Source organism: Vidua chalybeata, unplaced genomic scaffold (assembly GCF_026979565.1).
Source record: "Vidua chalybeata isolate OUT-0048 unplaced genomic scaffold, bVidCha1 merged haplotype W_reject_20, whole genome shotgun sequence".
NCBI lineage: Eukaryota > Metazoa > Chordata > Aves > Passeriformes > Viduidae > Vidua > Vidua chalybeata.
Window position 1 is genome coordinate 143,011 of NW_026530348.1, and position 20,701 is coordinate 163,711.

General features: G+C 56.0%; 1 protein-coding gene, 1 long non-coding RNA gene and 1 pseudogene across 2 annotated transcripts; 2 read left to right on the top strand and 1 right to left on the bottom strand.

Annotated features, from left to right (window-relative positions):
* Positions 1-517: 517 nt before the first annotated feature.
* Positions 518-1,666, top strand: LOC128783153 (olfactory receptor 6M1-like; annotated as a pseudogene).
* A 6,083-nt stretch (positions 1,667-7,749) lies between these two features.
* On the top strand, positions 7,750-12,223 carry LOC128783157 (serine/threonine-protein kinase pim-1-like). The gene is made up of 7 exons (XM_053933758.1): positions 7,750-8,599; positions 8,767-8,817; positions 9,022-9,388; positions 10,031-10,210; positions 10,465-10,614; positions 10,805-11,721; positions 12,005-12,223. The coding sequence occupies exons 1-5, from the start codon at positions 8,000-8,002 to the stop codon at positions 10,569-10,571; spliced, it is 1,305 nt and encodes a 434-aa protein (XP_053789733.1). The 5' UTR covers positions 7,750-7,999; the 3' UTR covers positions 10,572-10,614; positions 10,805-11,721; positions 12,005-12,223.
* A 1,424-nt stretch (positions 12,224-13,647) lies between these two features.
* On the bottom strand, positions 13,648-16,175 carry LOC128783159 (uncharacterized). The gene is made up of 3 exons (XR_008429018.1): positions 14,643-16,175; positions 14,247-14,521; positions 13,648-13,818 (listed from the first exon to the last, which is right to left on the bottom strand). It is a non-coding gene; the product is annotated as an uncharacterized LOC128783159 (long non-coding RNA).
* Between the last annotated feature and the right edge of the window lie 4,526 nt (positions 16,176-20,701).

Sequence of the window (20,701 nt, forward strand, 5' to 3'; positions counted from 1 at the left end):
GTGGAAGAAAGCAGAGGGTTGCAAAAAGAGATACTTGGGATTGCTTCTTTTGGAAGCAACAGTTCCTCAGGGACTCCTGGTCCAAAGGCAAGTACTGAAAAGTAGAAACAGGAAGTTCAATGCACAGATTGGATGTAATTTCACCGTTTAGTGTTTGTGCTGTAGAGGAGAGGTGTTTGGCGCATGGGTGTGACAGATGTTTGCAGTAGGTCTGAGTGAGCTGGGAATTTCCCAGGAATCGGGGGAAATAGCCAATAACTCCTTAGAATCCTCTGTTTGGTGAAAGAATTCTTTGGGAGTGTTTGGAAAAGGTAGAAAGAACACAATAAAATCTCTGAGGTCTCTACCTGAAATGGGAAAGAGAAACAATCAGGGTGTGAGAATTGTTTGAAGCACAATCTCTGTGCTCTATAGCAAGAGTGCAGGAAAAGAAAGCAGCAGAGAAGGAAGGATAGAAATGTTTGTCCAGACTGTGAAATGATCCCACTTGGTTTTGCCATGTTCCTGTCTCAGCAGGATGAGCTGGAATTCAGAGAGGGACCAGAAAATGAAAACAGCAGTTACTGAGTTCATCCTAGAGGGTTCCCAGAGCTTGATCCAAGACGCAGGTATTTTTCTCTCGGGTCCTTCTGCTCATGTACCTGACAACAGTGATGGGGAATGCAACCCATCATTTTCCTCGTGTGTGTGATCACCAGCTGCAAAACCCCGTGTACTTTTTCATCAGCAACCTGGCCTTCCTGGAGATCTGCTTTACATCCTCCACAAGCATCAAATTGTTTGTCATGCTGAGCTCTGGTCAGAACACTCTCTCACGAAGCAGCTGCTTGCCCAAAACTATTTCTATTTTGCCCTGGGCTGCACAGAGTTCATCCTGCTCGTTGTCATGTCCTTTGACAGCTATGTTGCCATCTGCCAACCTTTGCTCCATGCTGCCATCATGAAGCCTCAGCTCTGTGTCCACCTGGTTGTTGCTGCTTGGGTCCTCGGCTTTGCCCTGCTGAGCTACCGGCTGTTCTTCCTCTCGGAGCTGTCTTTCTGTGGCTCCAAGATCCCCCATTTCCTTTGTGAACAACCCCCCTTGTTCAGACTGTCCTGCTCTGACACCAGCCTGCTTTGGAAAATAGACTCTGTCTTCTTAGCGTGTGTCGTGCTGGGTTCCTTATGTTTGACTCTGGCATTTTACACCTGCATCCTTTTCTGTGTTCTGCATCTTCCAGCAGCCTCTGGGAGGAAGAAAGCTTTGACTACGTGTTCTTCCCATCTCATCACCTTGTCCATTGCCTATGGGAGCTGCATTGCTCTCTACACGTGTCCTGCAGAAGATGTTTCCTTGAGGACCAACAGAATTGTAGCTCTGCTCAACACACTCCTGTACCCATTCTTAAATCCATTCATCTACAGCCTTCGGAACAAATCTGTGATCATGGCCCTGAACAAATCCATTGCCAGGGCAAGAACAAAGCTTTTCCCCTAACCATGGTGCATTTCTGGAAAGCCATCACAAGAATCTGATGGCACCTGTTGCACAATACCAGTGCCTGTGAGTGCAGCCTCCAAACAGGGCTGCCTCAGGAGACTGATGCTCCTGCAGGCTTGTGTCAGGTTAAGAGATAAGAGACTCATCTGCACACCCAGACAGGGCACCAACAATGGCAGGAGGAGAAACTCAGTTCATTCTCTGCCCTGGCTGCTCCAGGCCCATCACTGGAGAGCCCCCAGCTCATTAAGAGCCCATCTCCAAAACAGAGAAGAGCTCAGAGGAACAGTGGCAAGTGACAATCCAAATTACAGCTCCTGAGCAATGGACACCTTGTCCCAGCTCCTTTCCTGGGACAGCCATCAGCCCTCGTGTCCACGTTTGAAACCCCAAAGTCACTGAGAGCAGGTCACCATTTGGACTAAGGGGATTGCTGCCCTGGCGTGTAGGACACGTTTTGATGAAGGAGGAGGAGGAGCAGTTTTGGAGAGCACAGGACTTGTGGGAAGGTGAGGGGAGGACCCCAACCAGAGCAGTCTGTCCTGTCTTCTCATTAAACTTGAATTCTCCCCCTGTGTGAGCAAATCTCTGTTCTGCCTGAGCATGGGAGCCTGGGGGTGTGAGGGCAGCAGCTGGGGGAGGGCACCAAAGAGCCCACCTGCCACCGGTGCTGGCCACGGAGTGACCGGAGGGACTGGACTTAGGGGTGTGGGGGTGTGGGGTGTGTCTGGTCTGCAGCAGCACCTGGAATGGGGCTGTGGGCTCAGGGCTCAGATGCCCAAATGCCTCAGCTGTGAGACTGGAATCCAGGGGAAGCTGCTGAGCAGACGAGTGTCGTCCGAGCACAGCCGTGCAGGGATCCGTGCACAGGTATGACTATGGAATGGGACAGACTGGACCAGGATAGTCCCGCTGGGAATGATCTGCAGTTCAGACCAGAATGAGGGTCTGGTCAACTGCCCGACCCCTCCAGGGTCACCAAAAGTTAAAGCAGGCATTAGGGCACTGTCCAAATGCCTCTTAAACACGGACAGGCTTGGGGCATCAGCCACCTCTCCAGGGAGCCTGTTCCAGTGCTTGACCACCCTCTCAGTAAAGAAACCCTTTCTCCTGTCCAGTCTAAAGCATCCCGGTACAGCTTTGAACCCTTCTCAGATGTTCCAACACTAGATATCAGGGAGAAGAGAAAGGGAAATGCAGGGCAGAGGCGGGGGCAGCGAGATGGGAGTGTGCAGCCTGCAGGGACACAGCAGCAGCTGTGGGACACGCAGGACAAGCTGTGCTGGACATGGCCAAGGGCCCTGGCAGGGCTGGCAGTGCCCAGGAGAAGCCAGTCTGGGTGCCCCGGGGCACAGCAGTGTCTGTGCCACCCAGGGCTGTGAGGAGACACCTTGTCCTGAGGCCCTGGGGCCTCCTGGCACAGCCCCAGCCAGGCTGGGCACTGTCAGCCCCTTGTCCTGCCCTCAGCATCCCCCCCTAGCCCACATCCCAGTGGCCTCAAGGATCTGCTGGAAGGAGTCCCTGGGGAGCCTTGCTCAGGAATGGCCCTGGGGGCTCCACAATGCTCCCAGGGACTGCACGTTTTTCAAAGGACTTTGGCTTTGGCTTTTGCCTTGCAGTCTCTGAGAGCTTTGTGCAATCATGGCCTCCAATTATCTGCTGTAATTAGTCCCTGGAGAGGCTTTGTCAGGAACAACACTCAGTGGGGCTCATTAATGCTTCAAGGTACTTCAGTTCTTTTAAGGGACTTGGTGTTTCCCTTTGGATACAGACTCTGTGAGAGGTTTGTGCAATCATGGCCCCAATTATCTGCTTTAACGAGTCCCTTGAGAGCTTTGTATTGACTCTCAGTGGGGATCAATAATGCTTTGAGATACTCAAGATTTTTAAGGTACCTTGGATTTTCCTTTCCACACTGAGAGGTTTTTGTGCCATTTTGAATCTCTTGAGAGGTTTTTGTGCCATCCTGGCCTCCAGTTCTCTCCTCCAAGGAGTCCATGAGGAGCCTGTGTTAGGGATGGACCTCAGTGGATCCCATTTACGCTTTGAGACACTTTGGGTTTTCATCTGACTTGGACTCCTGGAAAGGTTTGTGCAATCTCCTCTCAGGCCCTGAGGTTCCAGGCTCAGCTCCAAATGCACCACGGGGCTCATTAGGATCAAGCAAGTCCTGACAAACCTTGGCTGTGCCTTGATTTCCCTCTGGCCTGGGGCAGTTCATCAGTAAGCTTTCCTACTGCAATTATGGAGAAATGTTTCAAAGAGCTTCTAAAAAAGCCACATTCCTGTTATAAAGGATTCATTTTATTCCTGTTCTTTTGTGAGAAGATATGATTACAGCATTCTGTGACTGACACTGATCCAGGGTCTTTCCTAACGAGGTCTGGCCTGCTCAGAGAAGCTGTGCCTTGAGATGTGACCCAGTGGGGACAACTTTGCTCCACATTCCCAAGCCCATCCTCTCTCTCCTCACTCACCTGAGACCTGCTTTGCTCAGAGAAGTGGCTGTACACAGCCAAAGAGGGGTTTTCTTCTTCTTTTTCAAGCAATAGAAAACTCCTGAGTTTCCCCACTGAAAACAGACACCCTCCTCCAAGGCTGTGCCAAGCCCGAGGTGCCTCCAAGGTGGTTCCCCTTCCCCAAGGCAGAACCATGCAAGGAATGATTTAGACACGCAGGAATTTCTGCAATAAACACAAATGCAGACTTGGCTCAGGGCAGAATTTGACCAGCTCCTGGAGGCCAGAGCAGCTTGGAACTCCAAAGCACCCAGTGGGTTGTAGGGAGGTGTGGGAGTGACCCAAGAGTGAGGGAAGGGAAGTGCAGAGAGCCCTGGAAGTGCTTCTGTGCAGACAGGCTGTGGGGAAGGGCACTGCAGAGCTGCCCTGGGCCAGCTGTGAGGGTGGATCATCATGCCAACCTGCCCTGGGCCAGTGCAAGGGGCTGTGGCCATGGTCACTGCACTGACCCCACGGTGCCAGCACATTGCTCAGGGCTGCTGTCAGTGCCCAGAGCCAGAGGGGATCCCGTGCTGGGGCCTTGTGCCACGGCCACCTGCCCTGTGCCGCGCTGGCCGCTCAGGCGCCGCGGAACCAGCAGCAAAGGGCAGTGCCAGGGCCAAAGGCCAGGTCAGCCAGACAGAAAGGGGCCGTGCTGGGCACTGTTTCCATGGCAACCCTCACTGGCTGTGACACCTGGGTCACCTGTGCTGGCACTTGCCATGGAAACCCCTGGCAGGCACTGATGGCACAGACACTGGCACTCAGACACTGCTGGGCCGGGTGCTGAGCACAGGGCTGAGCACACAGAGATGGTTTTGTTCTTGCTGAGCTCCCCCTGAGCCAAGGCCTGTCCTGCCCCTCGTCCGGCCACGCTGGGGAGGGGCTGGGGCTGTGGGGAGCTTGGCAGGGGACACAGCCAGCACAGGTGACCCCAGCTGAGCCCGGGGATACCCCAGACCATCGGACATCCTGCTCTGTGTATAAAGTGGGCGAACAAGGAGGAAGGGGGGACATTTGGAGTGAGGGTTTTTGTCTTCCCAGGTAACACTTGGCAGGATGGGGCCATGTTTCACCAGAGGGCAGGGTCAGCAACAAAGACACAGACACCAACCTAAGAAATTGTGTCATTTATATCATGCAAAACAGCAAAGAATCACAAAAGGATAAGCTCAGCAAAGCACATTGTCATTAGCAAAGTATTACAAAAGGAGCAGCTCAGCAATGCACCCACCCATCACTACCCAAGATTGCCTGCAGTGATTAAGAAAGATGCAGCCCCAGTCACCCTCAGGCTTTGCCATCCCCCAGATCCAACCTCTCTGTGAGAGGGCCCAGCTTTTACACTGTTAAACAAACAAGCTGACATCACTGCTAGTGTGGGAACTTGTGGTTTCATTCTCCCGTTTGCTCTCTCCCAAAGCCTGGCCAGGACTCAAGGAGGAACCAAGGGAGGTGACTTTGATCCTACAGCCCCGAACCAAGCCAGATGGGGCCTTGTCCTGCTTCTAAATACAGGAAGAAAAATACGTCTTTCAGAAAGGAACAGATACATAGATCCTATTGCTAATAAGACTTTGTTAATGAGCGGACACAAATATAGCATTTGGTTTGAAGGTTCATGTGGAGCTCAGCTTTGGCTCAGGGCCTGTCCTTCAGGCCTCAGTCAGGGCCTGGTGCTCAGGCCTTGGAACTTCAATCAGTGCTTTGATCTATAGAGGAGGTACAAGGTTCATAACAACTCTTTGGATAACAGAGCGTAGATTTAGGTGTTATGCATAAAGGCAGTGCCTCTTCTTCTTCAATTAAGTGCTGTTCAAGTTCATTACTCAGAGCTATCATTTGATTCCTTTTAAAACATGCCTAATTAGATGCTATTCTCTCTTCTTTATCAAATGCCCCATTTTTTCTTGAGACTGTGTCTCTTTTTAGACAAGTCTCCATTTCCAGCATGAAGTGTCACAACAACTCGAAGACAGAATCATAACACACCAAGTGCTCACACTGCAAGGATCACAGTGACTGCATGAATTCATTTCACAGCAGCCTCCAACTTAGAAGCCAATCTCACCATGAAGAATTTTCTTCTTGCTGCCACTCTTCTACTGATTGTTCTGTTGAGGCGATTCCTGATTGTTGGACCTCAAACCCAGCACTTATAGACATTCCTGCAACATTCCTGTCCCATGGTAGCACAGGTTCCTCCTTGGCCAGCAAGCAGATAGTCCAAGGCCATGCAGTTCTGTAGAGCCCCATTCGTGTTTGTTGGAGCTCACGGGATGTCCTCTCAGATATTTTCACAGGAGCATCTGCTATTTCTTCTAATAGCTGATTTAGCTCATTCATGCAAACTCCACAGGACGAGGCAGTGCACGTGGGGCACAGGGTGAACCAGATCCTTTTGCTTTCTGAAACCCACGGCACTCCTCGGGGGGAAAGTGTTCTCTTGGCGCCAGCTCTTCCTGGTGGTTGTTGCTGAAGGACCCTAAATGGTGGCCCTGCAGCTGGGAGTGGTGTGACACTGACACTGACCAGCTCCAGCCCTCTGAGTTCTACTGGCATTGGGAGTGATGGTAAAGCAGAGAAATCCTCTCACACCGTGGCCTCTAGAACTAGAACAGGGTTTGGTTCCTCCAGAAGGGAAATCCTAGTGAATCCTGTCAAACTGATCCTTGTATCCCTGTGTTCCACAGCAGTTTTCTGTAACTGTCCCTGCTCTGACTCCATTACCAGGCAGAGGCCAGGGACAGAGTTCTGGCCACCCCACAGGGTGGGCCCTCCAAGGGAACCCCATTCCTCCCAGCTGCAGCTGAGAACACACCCAGCCATCAGTGACATTGAGTACTTTGGCTACTTTGAGCTTTAAATTTTCAAAACAGTTTCCATGACTAATCCTTGGCGAACCTCTAGAGGTGTTTGTGGCAAAGATTCTGGCTGACTCTCAAGGTACAACTTACAGATATCAGCAGTATTTCAGTGACAAGGTTAATCATTCTTTTTCCTCAGTCTCATGTGGGATAAGAACAATAATTCTGTTGTCCATGGAACTGGCACGTTTTTAATTCCAGAATAATGCCCCCAAGGTCCTTTGCTTGTCCATTGGGGCAAACAGAGAGATTTGGTCTGGCAGGATGTGTAAAACAATCTCCTGTAATATCTACTTGTTCTCACACAGAGCACTTGGCTGCAGGGACACATTCCCATCGTTCCTGCCCAGGTTTCAGGATTCAACCAGTGCTGTCTTTCGCAGGAGCTGTCCCTTCAGCTGCCTCGGGAGGGCCTTTTGGCCTCTGGACCCACACTCTGGGTCCATTCTTAGCACTGCTGGATCCAAACCCTTTATCTCCACCATCAGCAGTGATTTGAGGTGGATCTCCTTTTTCCCAATTGTTTTTAAAACTGACAATATCAATAATTGTGCTACCCTGTCATGGGTTTGAACAATCCAATCTTGTTCACTATTGTTTAACCAATTTCCTTCAATTTCTCCTTGATAATCTGCATCAGTTCCTCCTGCCATGGCATGAGCACTTTGCAAGGCCAAGCTCCAGTGAGCAGTTATGGAACCAAAGTGTCCTGGAGGAATCTGGATTCCTGTTCCTGTACTGTTAACTCTCATTTGCTTCTGATTTATCCTAACTAATTGCAATGCATGAAGGTCCAGCCCTGCAGCCTCTGGCTGGCCCTGCCAGGGCCATCACAGCCAGAACAATTTCCCAGGCAGTCCAAGTCTCACTGTCCATGGCTCAGGGGCTCACTGGGCAGGCTCAGGGGCTGCCCCGGGGAGCGCGGGGCTGGGCGCGGGGGCGAGCGGGCAACGGACAAACGGACACGGGGACAAACGGCCCCGGAGCTTCAGTTGCAGCGGCAGCAGCGGCAGCAGCGGCAGCAGCAGCAAAAGCAGCAATAGCAGCAACTTTGTGGAGTCCCTCTTACTCCTCCTCTCCCTCTCCCGCTGTCCCGCAGCCTCTCCCGCTCTCCCGTTCCCGCTGTCCCCTCGTCTCCCGGTCTCTCTCTCCCCATGCCCGGCCGGGCCATGCCCCCGGCCCGCCCCCGGCCCCGGGCGGGGCTGTCCCGGCCCCGGCCCCGGCCGTCCCGCCGCCGTCTCGCCCCCGCCCGGCTCTGGCCGTGCTGGCGCTGGCGCTGCTGGGCGGGCATCAGTGCCTGGGGCTGGGGCGGCATCGCCTCCCTTTGGCTCCGCCTGGCCCGAGCCCGAGCCCGACCCCGGCCCCGGCCCCGGCCCCGGCCCCGACCCCAACCCCGGCCCCGGCCCCTGGGCCGGCTCCTCCCGGGCCCCGCGGAGGACACAGGCGGCGCGGCCGCTGCCGCCGCCTCCGCTGCGGCTTCCCCGGCCCGAGCTCCGCCGCTCGGCAGCGCGGCCGCCGGCCCCGAGCCGCCGCTGTCCCGTTGCCAGGAGCGAACGCCTGGGGATGGCCGGCCCGGGGCGCTTGAGGGGCGCTCGGGGGCCGCTCCTGGCCCCGGGCCGAGCGCTGACAGCCGCGTCCCGCCGGCAGGGAAGGCGCAGCCGGGCCTGAAGGAGCAGTACCGGCTGGGTTCGCTGCTGGGCCGCGGCGGCTTCGGCAGCGTCTTCGCGGCCACGCGGCTCTCGGACGGCGTCCCGGTGAGCGGCGGGGCCGGCGGCGGGCGCAGGAGGAGGGGGCGGAGGAGGAGGAGGAGGAGGAGGAACAGGAGAAGGAGGATGAGGAGGAGGAGGAGGAGGAGGAGGAGGAGGATGGGGCTGGGCAGGGCGGGCGGCGAGCTGAGCCCGCTGCTTCTCTTGGCTTGCAGGTGGCCATCAAAAGGGTGCCACGGAACCGCGTCCTGCACTGGGGCGAGCTGGTGAGTGAGCGGGGCCAGCGGGAGAAGCCGGAGCGTGCCGGGCGGGGATGAGCCGGGGCCCGGCAGGGTGGAAGCCGCCGGGACGCCTCGAGGGAGAGCGGGCGTGGGGCCAGCGCAGGGCGCAGAGCATCCCGGGCTGGGCGAGGGGTTCCCGAGCCCCGGCACGGCATCAGCCCCACTGACGGCATCGTGCTCCTCCCGCAGCCCGACGGCACCAGCGCACCCCTGGAGGTCGTGCTGCTGGCCAAGGTGTCCACTGGCTTCCCCGGTGTCGTCCAGCTGCTGGAGTGGCTTGAGCTCCCCAACGACATCGTCATGGTGCTGGAGCGCCCAAAGCGGTCTCAGGACCTGCACCATTTCATTCGGGCACGGGGGTTCCTGTCCGAGGAGGTGGCGCGGGACCTGTTCCGCCAGGTGCTGGAGGCCGTGCAGCACTGCACCAGCTGCGGGGTCCTCCACAGGGACATCAAACCAGGGAACATCCTGGTCGACCTGGCCACCCGGCAGGCCAAATTAATCGACTTTGGCTGTGGCACCTACCTCCAAGACACAGCCTACATACACTTTGCAGGTGAGTCCACACAGGGGTGTGCTCCCGGTCCCAGCATCTCATGGCCCAAGATCTCCCAGCCCAAGCTGGCTGTGGCAGCGGGGATTGTCCCTTTTGCTGCCCTTCATGGCACTGAGATTTCAGCCGAGTTGCGTTTGAGCAGGGCTGGGTGGGGAGCCAGCTTCCAGCCCTGCTGGCAGCCTTTGCCCACCACTCTGCCCAGGGCTGGGGCTGGGGCTGGGGCAGCCAGCCCAACAAAAACACCCGTGGGTGGGGGTAGCAGAGAGGGGGGGCCAGAACCTGTGGCCCAGCCGGTTTGGTGTGCAGGTGAGAAAGGGCTTGGACTGCTCCACTCACCTGGTTTGCTTTGGATTCATAATGTTCTCTGGGGCAATGCAGGCAGGGAGGATGAAGGCATGGTTTTCCCCAGCACTGAGTGGGTTTTTCCTTGTCGTGGTCGGGCCTTGCCAGGGCTCCTGCTGCCCTCTTCCAGCACCTGTGGCTTCTTTTCCAACCCCAAGTCTGCACACAAGTCCCAGGTGCTGGCGAGAGGGCAGCGGTCACCCCGTGTGCCACTGGGGCAGCCCCGCATGCCCAGGGATGCTGGGGCCAGGCTCTGGGAGCAGCAGCATCCCCCTGATGAAGCCCATCTCTATTCCATAGGAACACGGTCATACAGCCCCCCGGAATGGACCCACTTTGGCTGGTACTACGGCAAGCCAGCCACCATCTGGTCCCTGGGCATCGTGCTGCACCAGATGGTCTGCGGGGAGCACCCTTTCAGGGGATGCCAGAACATCAGCTGGGACCATCAGCTCTCGCTGCCACAGCGGCTCTCTCCAGGTGGATCCTCATCTCTGGCCACGGGGGCAATACCAGTGCTGGGAGACAGCAGCAGCTCGTGAGCATCCCGCTCTGGCAGCTGCTGAGGAGGGGCACATGTCCTGCTCTCCTGCTCTCCTCCACAACAGGGAATTGATGGGAAAGTTTAGGCCCAGCTCTGAGCACATCCAGCATGGCCTGGGCACGGGAATAGTGGGGCAAAGCCAACAGGAGCCTTCTCCAACTGACCGGCGGGTTCTGGTTTCTCTGCCCAGAGTGCCAAGATGTGATCAGGAGGTGTTTATCCATGCTGGACATGGAAAGGCCCTCGTTAGAAGAGCTGTTGTGTGACCCCTGGATGCAGGACATTCATCTGCCCTAGAAGAAGGGAGAGAGCCACAGGCACACTCTGATGCAGGGCCCTGGTAAGTTACAGCTCCACACATGCCTTGGCAATCAGAAGCACAGGAACCCAGACTTTTTTGTGCTGCCTGTGTCACTGCCCAGGGGTCATCAGATGGGAACACGCAGCCCTTGTGCTGGAGCGGAGCTGCTCTGCCCAGCACTGGTGGCCGCCATCCGAGCTGCTTCTGCTTGTCCTTGGTTCCCTGACAGCTGGGGCCCTGGGCAGAACCCTGACAGCCTGGTCTCAGCCCCAGGGAAGGAGAAGGAGCCCCTGGAGAAGCTGTACCAGGTGGGGCTGCTGCTGCTGGAGACAGCGAGGACGACATCAAGGATGACAACCTCTTGCTCCACCTGGTCACCGGCAGGCTGAAGATGACGGCACTTTGATTCTGGCACCTTCTCCAAAGCCAGGCTCCACAGGGAATTTGCAGATGAGTCCACACGCAGGGGATGCTCCCAGATTTGGGCATTGCACAGCCTGGCCGGGAACACAAGGTTCCCCCTTTGCTGGGGCAGATGCAGCTGATCCTTCAGTCGGCTGCCCAGCTGCTTTTGGCAGGGCTGGGGGCTTGGGCTGGGGTGGGTACGAAATGGGAGTGGGCTCCTGGCCCTGCCAACAGCCCCCACCACCCACCATGCCCCAGGCTGGGGCTGGGGCTGGGGCAGCCAGCGCGACACAAACCAACCCCCATGGTGGGAGCAGAGGTGGGACTCCAGAACCTGTGCAGGGGCTGCTTTGCTTTGCAGGCAAGGAAGGGCTTGGGCTGCTCCCCTGCCCTTGTTTACTTTGGGATCACCCTTATTTTGGGGGGCAGTGCAGGGGGAAGGGAGAAAGCCTGGGCTTCCCTCACCCGTGGGTGGGGTTTTCCCTGGCATGCAGGGGTTGGGCCTTCCTCAAGCCCCACAGAGAGAGAAGATTTTTGACCTTTTTTCTTCTTTCCCCTTTTTGTCTGTAATCTACTTTCAATCATTTCTTGTGTGTTTTTCTAGAGGAAGCGTTCTAGGTGGGGTCCAGTCTGGATGGGGAAGTGCTCGGGAGCAGCTGCGGCGTGGATGGGCCCTGCCCTTGGAGAAGGCTGAGGACATCGTTTGGGACCAGCTTTTCTTCCAGGGGTGGATGGAGTCAGGTGGGTCCCGTCTGCTTGGCATGGTGGGATCAGAGCTTTGGGGAGATGGCAGCGAGCACAGGAGCATCCTGCTCTGGGCAGCTGCTGAGGGCTGGATGTGCCGTGGCTGGCTGCAGGCTGGGCACATGTCCTGCCCTCCTGCTCTGCTGCCAAAGGCAGCAGTGATGGGCAGCTCTGGGCACCGCTCTGGGCACGGCCAGCATGGCCTGGGCACCGCGGGCGGCTGGGACAAGGGGACAGGAGCCTTCAGCTGACGGGCGCTTTCTGCTTTCTCTCCTTGCAGCCGGGCTCTGCGGGTGCTGAGGCTGCTCTGGGCTCTGCCAGGGCTCTGCTGGAGCTCAGCACCGGGCCAGAATCAGCCAAAGAAGAAATGGTGTGACCTGCAGCACAGACTTGCTTGAGCATTTCAGCAACACAGCTCAAGTTTGCAGAGTGTACACCGCCAAGGGAAAACATGCCACCACCCAAAAAATAAACTTGTTCAATAGCTTCTGAAACGAAATCAATCTGGGATGACCCCAAATGACATTTTGCAGCTTGCTCAAGCTGTAGCTCAGCCCTTCTCTGAACAGTTCTCTCCCCCACCTGCCTTTTACTTCCCAACTGCTCCCTCTTTTCCCCCAGTGAGTTCCCAGCCCGTGGCAGTCTCCATCACACTGCTGCCTTTATTGATGCCCCTCACCACGAGGAAGGCTGAGCCCCCAGCTTAGGGACTCATCCTGTCACTGGCTGAGGAGCAGCAATGTCTCAGAGGTCTGGTTGGATTTTAGTGTCCTTCAGAGCTGCTCTCCAGCCCTCAGCTCTCCTCACTGCTGAGCTCCCACTCCCTTTTCCTTGTCCTTCCATCACAATGAGCTCTGTGAATCCCCTTGAGCCTCCCCACTCTTCCCAGCCCATGCCCCCACCTCAGTTAGGCTGAAGCTGCAGCTTCTCTGTCTCCTCTGGCACACCAGTCCAGTCCCCTGTGCGGGGAGCCCCAGCCCCAGAGCACAGCACCCAACAGTGCAGTGCGGGCTGGAGCAGCTGCCCTGCAGCCCTGGCTTGGCTCTTGGTGGCAAGGGAATGCTCCCTGTTTGCAGCTGTCCCTGCAGGATGGCCCCAGGGCAGAGCCCAGCCGGGCTCCCACTGCAGCCCTGAAGCTTGGGGCAGACAGGGGTCCCAGAGCTGAGGTTCATGGGGAGCACCCGCAGCTGTGCCTGGCACTCTGTTGCCGTGTGTCACAGTGCAGGCTGGCTTGTACTGGGTGAATGGACCAGCCCCTGCTTTGACTGACAGGGGCCTCGCCCATCACATCTCTCCCGAGGCTGCAGGCATTTCACAGGCCAGAATCTGAAGGGGTGCAGCCAGAGGGCCCTGGGGACTCTCTGTTGGTCAGACACCTGGCACAGGCTGTACAGATGGGCTGGGGAGCCCTGAGCCCTCTGGGCAGGTGGCCCCATACCTGTCACAGGATGGGGCCACACGCAGGAGCGTCATTACTACGTCAGCGGGCTGTTCTTTGGTGAGATCCAGCAGGGCCCTGTTCAGCCTGTGCTCAGCAAACTGATTGTCCATGAGCCACTGGTGGATGTACCTCACCATGGCGGGCAGCTGGAGAAGGCACGGGGAGACTTGGAAAGCTGCCAGAGGGAGGAATGTCCCCAGCTTCCCCAGAGAAGTGCTTCCCTTCCCACCACACTGCCATGGCCTCAAAGGCTTCCAGTGACCAGCGGGTGTGGCTTGGGAGGCCAAGCAATTCCTGGGAGGCTCAAGCCCTGGCCACAGGCTGCTTATTTGCTTTGGATTGCAAAAGCCCTCCTCTACGAGCATATCCAGCAGGGCAGCACAGGTCTTGGCTTTGAAGGTGTGTGAATATGCTCTGAGCCCTGTGCCCATGGTGCTGGTCTCTTCCTCCTGAATCCTCTTGATGAATTTGCAAACCAGGTGTAGGAGAAGGGCAGGAAGCCAGGCATGTTCCACGGAATGCTCCAAGCGCGGTGCTCGGCTGAGCGGTGACAGCAGGCCCAGCCCAGGTGGGGATGGCTGCAGGTACCTGCGCTGTTCTGCGGAAGAGGCCACGGGCAGGGTCCTGCTCTTGTGTGCGGTCCACGGCTGCATCTGGCAAAGAGCGAGCGCAGCCAGAGCTGAGGGGCTGCGGGAGAGGCCGGAGAACACAGCCCAGCCCTGCGCTCCCCAGGCAGGGACAGCCCCGGGATGCCCCAGGGGATGGAGCACGGCCGCTGCGGGGTGTCTGCCCGGCCCCTCTTCCGTCCTGTCCGTGGGCATGTCCCCAGGGGATGGGATGGGATGGGATGGGATGGGATGGGATGGGATGGGATGGGATGGGATGGGATGGGATGGGATGGGATGGGATGGGATGGCATGGCATGGGATGGCATGGGATGGGATGGGATGGGATGGGATGGGATGGGATGCCATGGGATGCAATGGGATGCAGTGGGATGCAGTGGGATGGGATGCAATGGGATGCAATGGTGCCAAGCTGGCTGCAGGCACCAAGCCTGTAGCCCAGCTCTGCCACTCACCCTCATGCAGTGGCTCAAATGGCACCACCTCTTTGATCTCCTCTACTGGGGAAGCTCCAGGGCCTTCTTCCTCCTCCTCCACCCAGGCCAGCTTGGGCACTCTCAGGGGTCTCTGCTCCATGGCAGTGACTGGATTTGAGGCTACTTGCAGGAGAGATGCCTCGGAAAAGCTCCGAGTCAGCAAGTCCTGCAGTTGTGCCTGGAAGGCACCTTCAAGAGAGAAGCCTCAGGAAGGCTACAGGACAGCAAGTCTGGCACTCTGGTCTCGAGGGCTCCTGCCACAAGAACAGGAGAATCCTGTCAAGGACTGATTGTGGTCTGGCCTCGAGGGCACCGGTGGCAGGGATGGGAGATGCCTCCGGGGCACCAAGTCCCACGGTCTGCCCTCAAGGGCACCTGCAGAACAGAAGCCTCGGGAAGGCCACAGGTCACCAAGTCCTGTGGTCTGGCCTCGAGGTCAGCTGCAGGAATAACGCCTGGGAAAAGCTCCGGGTCAGACACGAACGAGTGCGCTGTGCGGGGGCTCCTCACGGCACCGCTCTGTCCCGTCCTGTCCCGTCACGTGCTCCAAGCACTGTGGCGTGGTCTTGTCACCACCAGCTCCTGTGTCACCCCGTGTCACAAAGGGCCCTTGGACACGCTGTCCCGTTCCATGCCACGGTGACCATGCAGCACCGTGTCACAAAGGGGCCCTGCACACACTGCCCCCTGCCCTGGGGCTGACCCCAGCCCAACCAAAGTGGCCCAGGTTGGAAGGAATCCCTCACCCCAAGTGTCTAAGACAGCCCGACAGGGTCTTTAGGAACGGCTCAAACCATCAGCAAACGCTGCCCTGCTCTGCGGGCTCAGGGCAGCAGAAGGAGCCCCCAGGGCTGCCGACGCAGCTGTGCTGGGAAGGGCACAGGGCCTTCCACAGAAGCTGGCACGGCCTCCTTGGGACACGTCCCGGCTGGTGGCCATCCTAAACCCGCGGGTGTGACACAGACAAGGAACGTGTGGGCCAGGGCACCAATGCTGCTCGGACCCCTGGGGCCCGGGGAGCGCTGACATCAGCAGGTGTGGCAGAGTCCCTGCCCAAGCAGACCTGCCACCCCCCGAGCCCTGGCAGCGCTGGTGCCCTTCTCCTGCCCCAGAGAGAGACCTGTGCCCGTGGGGGGCTTCTGTGCCAGAGGGAGCCAAAGCCCACGTGCATTGGGGGCTGCGCTCCTGCCTGCAGGGGCTCTTGGCAGGAGCACCTGGAGCAACTGCTGGCAACACTTGGTCTCTGTCAGAAGCTCTTACCCCATGCTGAAATTATTTTCTCATTGAAGTTCTTGCCTTCAGCACAAAAACACCTTAGTGGCCAAGGCACGGAAGAATCTGGCAAGTAAGAATCCTCACTTCAGGAAAGCTTTACTTCCCATTGTTCAACTCAAGTAGTTCCAAATATTTGCAAACTTCCCAAATTAATTGGGATGGCGTGAGGAGGTGAAGAGTTGGAATTTTGCTTCCCATCTCAAAGCAGCAACTCATTTGCCTTAACCTCATCCACGGAGGATCACTTTACAGAACATAAGACTACACAAAAAAAGGGCAAAAACAAGGGCCATTCTTTGGTTTTCTATGAAGGGATGATAATATCCTAATTCTCTTAAGGAAAAAAGCTCTCAAGAAATCAAAGTCCACTCAGTGGTACAAAAGTAGCCCAAAGAAATGAGTAGATGGCAAAAGGGCTAATCCTCCCCTGGTACAGATATCTAAGTGGCCAGTAAAGTACAGCTCTGCCCTCTTGTTCCCTGCAGCAGAATCAGGAGCATGAAGAGGAAAAGTCACAGATATTCTTTCTGCCCTCCCTAACCAAAGCTGTGCCAAAGCACAGATGCTGCCTTCCAACTGACTCCAATTCCAGCCTAGACCTCTCACCTTCCACACAACTCCTTCTCCAACACCCCACCAGCACCAACCCCCCAAACTCCCGCACAGATCCCTCAACACCCCGCCAGGAGCCCCAGCTGTCCCCGTCCCTCCGCAGAGCTTCCCCACCCTCCAGCAGACGCCCTGGTTCCCTGCAGGTGCCGTGGGATGGCACTCAGGAGGATCTGCTCCAAGGCCTTCCCCTGGAGCACGCTCAGGCTGCCAGGCCTGTGGTTCCTGGATCATCCTTCCCACCGAGCCTTCCTGTGCACGGCTGTTCCATTTGCACCTTTGCGCTCAGCTCGGACTTCTCCACTGACCCACGAGTGCTGGTTGGAGAGGATGGAGAGCAGCCTGGCAAGCTCTTTCTCCAGCTCCCTCTTTACTCTTGGGGAGGTAGAACATTCCACAGGAAAGCAACTGCTGCCACAAGGAGCGGGTGGCCTCAGGCACCTTTGGCAAGGAAACGAGGCCTTTGTTTGACAGAAGGAAGCACAAGCAATTCACAGGAGTAAACAAGTAATTAGCACAGACTTACCTAAGTACTTAGCACCAGTTAGCATAAGAAAAACCTGGCAGGCCTAACTTGACCTGAGAGTGACTTGACAAAAAGCTTTAGCCATAGTCTACCAGAAGAACTAAGGGCAAGTGTGGAGTCAGCCCTGTGCAGGGAAGCCATGAGGAAGACTTTGTGCTGCTTTGGGGCATGGAGACGGCTCCTGGCCAGGGCCTGGACATCAGCTTCAAGTACAGCAATCTGACACAATGTATTTCTAACCCCCTGCCTATCGAATCACCTCAGCAGTGTAAAGATGGATGGTATGTTTGATACAATTCCTACATCAACCCACTGAAATTTATAGGTGGTGGAGAAACATTGCAGTGGGTGCAGACCCCTGCCCTCCTGCCAGGTCAGTAAAAGGGCTTTTGGCAGACAGTGCATTTGTCTGCCGATTTCTTTGAATAAGGGAGACCCCTCAGGACTGCTGTATCCTGAGGGAACACCATTGGCCTTGACCTGTAGGCACCTGCACCAGCTTAAAATCAGCTGCCTCAGCTTCCAGGACCTCTCTTGGCCAGCATCCTGACGTGGATGCAGGACTGCTGCGAGGCACTGCTGGGACCCAGCGGGACGGGACCGGCTGTCTCGTGTCCACGTAGCACCCCCTGACACAGCCAGGGTCATCCCGAAACCAGAGAAACGCTCACGTGTCAGCACAGGGGAGCAAGGAGCACTGGGCTCCCCTCAGGGTATCTCAGCTGGGCTCGCTCCACAACACAGCCCCACTTTAAGGCCTGCTGATGCCCAGCTGCCAGAAATGCCTACCTTGTTCTCTCCAAGATGCACGGGGAGAGCCAATGAGCAGGATGCCTTGGGAGGCAAACTTTCCCAGCCTTTTCTGAGGCCAGGGACACACCAAGATCAGCCAAGACTCTCCACGCTGCCTGGCCCTCACAGCCCAGCTCTCTGCTGGCCCTGGGCCACAGAAGCATCCACCAAGCAAGAGGCAAATGCATATTGCCAAGGGTTGAAACCCAGCAGACTGGGAAGATGTGAAAAGTGTGTGCGTAAAGGCCTTTTAATTCACAGCTCTCAAAGAGAGCTTTGGGGCTCGCGGCTGGACAGAGATGCTGCTGCTCAAGCCTCTGTCCAAAGGGGGGAACACACCATGCTGCAGGTGCTTGGCTTGGTCTCCGCAGGTCCAGGCGGATGCCAAACCTGCTCTTCACAGCCTTCTCCCTTGCCCTGCCCCTCTGCCAAGCGCAAAGGGCCTCAAGGACTGAAAGGACCACAGAGAGCCCAAGGGGGACACTTGCACCTGCCTGACTGGGAGCTCCCTGGGAAGCACTTCCCTTGAGAAGCAAGCCCCTTTCCTCCAAAGGCATTTCCCCAAACGTGTAGCTTTCCTGGGCAACACCAAGACACTCTTAAGAAAAGCTGGCAAGGCTGAATGACTTCAGGTCCTTTCAGGACAGCCACTCCAGCTGTAGCTCGTAATCCCCAAGTGGGTTTCCAGGTGGAGGTTCAGAGGTGCAGCCCCAGGCCCTCTACAAACACAAGCTGCCTGCTGCCTCTTCACCTGCCTCACCTCCTGCCTGGGGTCACAGCAGCAAAACCAGGCTGTTCCAGCCAGAGCCCAGAGCCCTGTTCCCGCAGGACGCTCTTGCCAGCACCTTCCAGGAGTCTCCACTGTGCACGCAGCGCTTTTCATGCCCACTCTCAAGAGCCTTTGGAACGCAGAGCACAACCTGGCTGGCTCTGCCACCAGCACAGCCCAAACACAGGCGGAGGAAGAAGCAGCAGGGGTTGTTTTGCGGCCATGCCCAAGAGAATTTTGATATGAGGATCTATGTTTACCCCTGAAAGAATTTTCTACCAAGGTCGTTGACATAGAAACCAAGAAAGAAGGATAAATAAGAGAAACCTGCAACTGCCTATTCCAATAAGCACTTTGCTTGTCTCTCGTGACCAATGAGTAAAGTGTAAACTTATGAGCTTTGTAAGTATGTCGAAAAGGCATGCATGCTAGAATAAAAACAGGGTTTGAAGCCTTCTGGAAATGGAGGGTGTTGCTTTGTATTGTCTCCGTCTCTACCATGACAGAGTACTGCATCCAGCTCTGGGTCCCCAGCACAGGAAGGACATGGTTCTGTTGGATCTAGTCCAGAGGAGGGACAAAATGCTCTGAGGGCTGGAACCCTTCTGCTTTGGAGACAGGCTGGGAGAGCTGGGGTGTTCAGCCTGGAAGAGAGAAGACTCCAGGGAGACCTGATTACTGCCTTTCAGTACTTTAAGTGGGCTGGTAAAAGAGATGGGACAGAATTTTTCATAAGGGCCTTTTGTGACCAGACTGTGGGGGAATGGTTTTAATCTAAAGGACGGTTGATTCAGACGAGATGAAAGAAACCCACTTTTTACACTGTAGGTTTTGAAACCCTGGCACAGGTTGCTCAGAAAGGTGGACATCCATCCCTGCAGTCATTCAAGCTTGTGCTCTGAGCAACCTGACCTAGTCAAAGGTGTCCCTGCTCACTGCAGGGCATTGGACTAGATGGCCTTTAAATGTCCCTTCCAAATGACCCAAGCCATTCTGTGCTCCTGTGCTCCATCAAAGCAGTGTGGGATTAGTGCTGGGGTGATTATGCTGGCAGCTGTATTTTGGCAGTTGTGCCGTTTAGCAAATGGCCAAGAGAGGATTGATGGGCTGGGCAGTGAAGTCTGCAAATAACACACAGTGTGCTCAAGGAGAAACAGGAGAGGAACACAGCTTCCAGTTCAGATAAATGCCAGCATTTTGCTGCCCATCCCATGTTAAGAAAGAAAGGAATGTCCTGATGATCCCTTTGTGTGGGTGCCCTATTGGCGGTATCAGAACTTGTGTTCTGTAAGACAGTTAAGTTGCTACAGCTTCTTGCCCCATTTCTCACTGGATAAAACCCAAATACTGCATTTTTCCATGTCTACTTTCTTCCAAGTCAAGGCAAATCTTGTTCATTATGGAGTGGGACATATTCATCTGTTCACAAGCAAATTCTTCTTGCCATTCACACAATGTGGATTTGCTCGAATCAGACTGTAATTAAGGTCTACCTCTCACTAGTATTAAAGTTGATGCATTGTGAGGCAAGGTGTCGAGTAATTTGTCCTGGTGTCTGGCCCTGTAGAGGGTTTTTCTGTAATTAAATGACATTTGAAGACAGCTGTAGTCTACCATACTTCTGGCATCCTAGAAATGAAGAAACAGCCTTTGAAACAGGATTTTATCCTTTCTTCCTCTTCCCCTCCCAGGAATTTTAATCTCTGAGGTCTAAGCTCTTCAGCTGCCTCACAAACATTGTTTTAATTCAGACAGGCATCCATGCAGTGAGCCACAAATCAGGACTGTGGCTGTGAAGCTTGAAGCAATGCTGGTTTATAGCACTAAAAATAATAATGCCGTGGTGGGTGCATTTCCCTCAGCCTTCCCCTGGGACTCAGCAGCCGGGGGCGTTCCCTGCACATCTGGACACGCCGTGCCCGGCACAGCGGGAAGGGATCCATGGCAGCCTGGCTGCCCCGCTGCTGCTTTCACGGCCTGCAGGGCTGTTTCCCAGCCTGGCCTGGCTGCAGCTTCTCCCCAGCCTCTGCAGGAAGGCATTTGGCAGCAGCTGACAGGGAGCCCAAACTGCACCATGGGCCATGCACACCCTGAGATCCTCTGCAATTTCCTGGTCACCACCAGATAAAGAGGGGTGGTGGTTGGGAGAAGGGAGGGCCCTGCCCTCCGTTCCAAAGCTTCGATGACTTCCTGAACCTTATTAATGTCTTTGACAAGCATTGCCTCCTGAAGATGCCATTTTCCTGTTGGGGAACAGGCCCACCTGATCCAGCTGTCCCTTTTCCCTTCTCCAGAGATGGACAGAGAGGCTGTGCTGAAGGCTGAGTTTCCCAGAGGAAGCAGTGGCTCATTGGCAGCCTCTGCTGCAGGAAGGGAGGCGATGCCAGGCACAGTCACTGGAGGTAATTGCTGTGTCCCTGGGCCTGAGCCCTGCTGAGGCTTGAGCTGCCCTCTCTGCTGCTT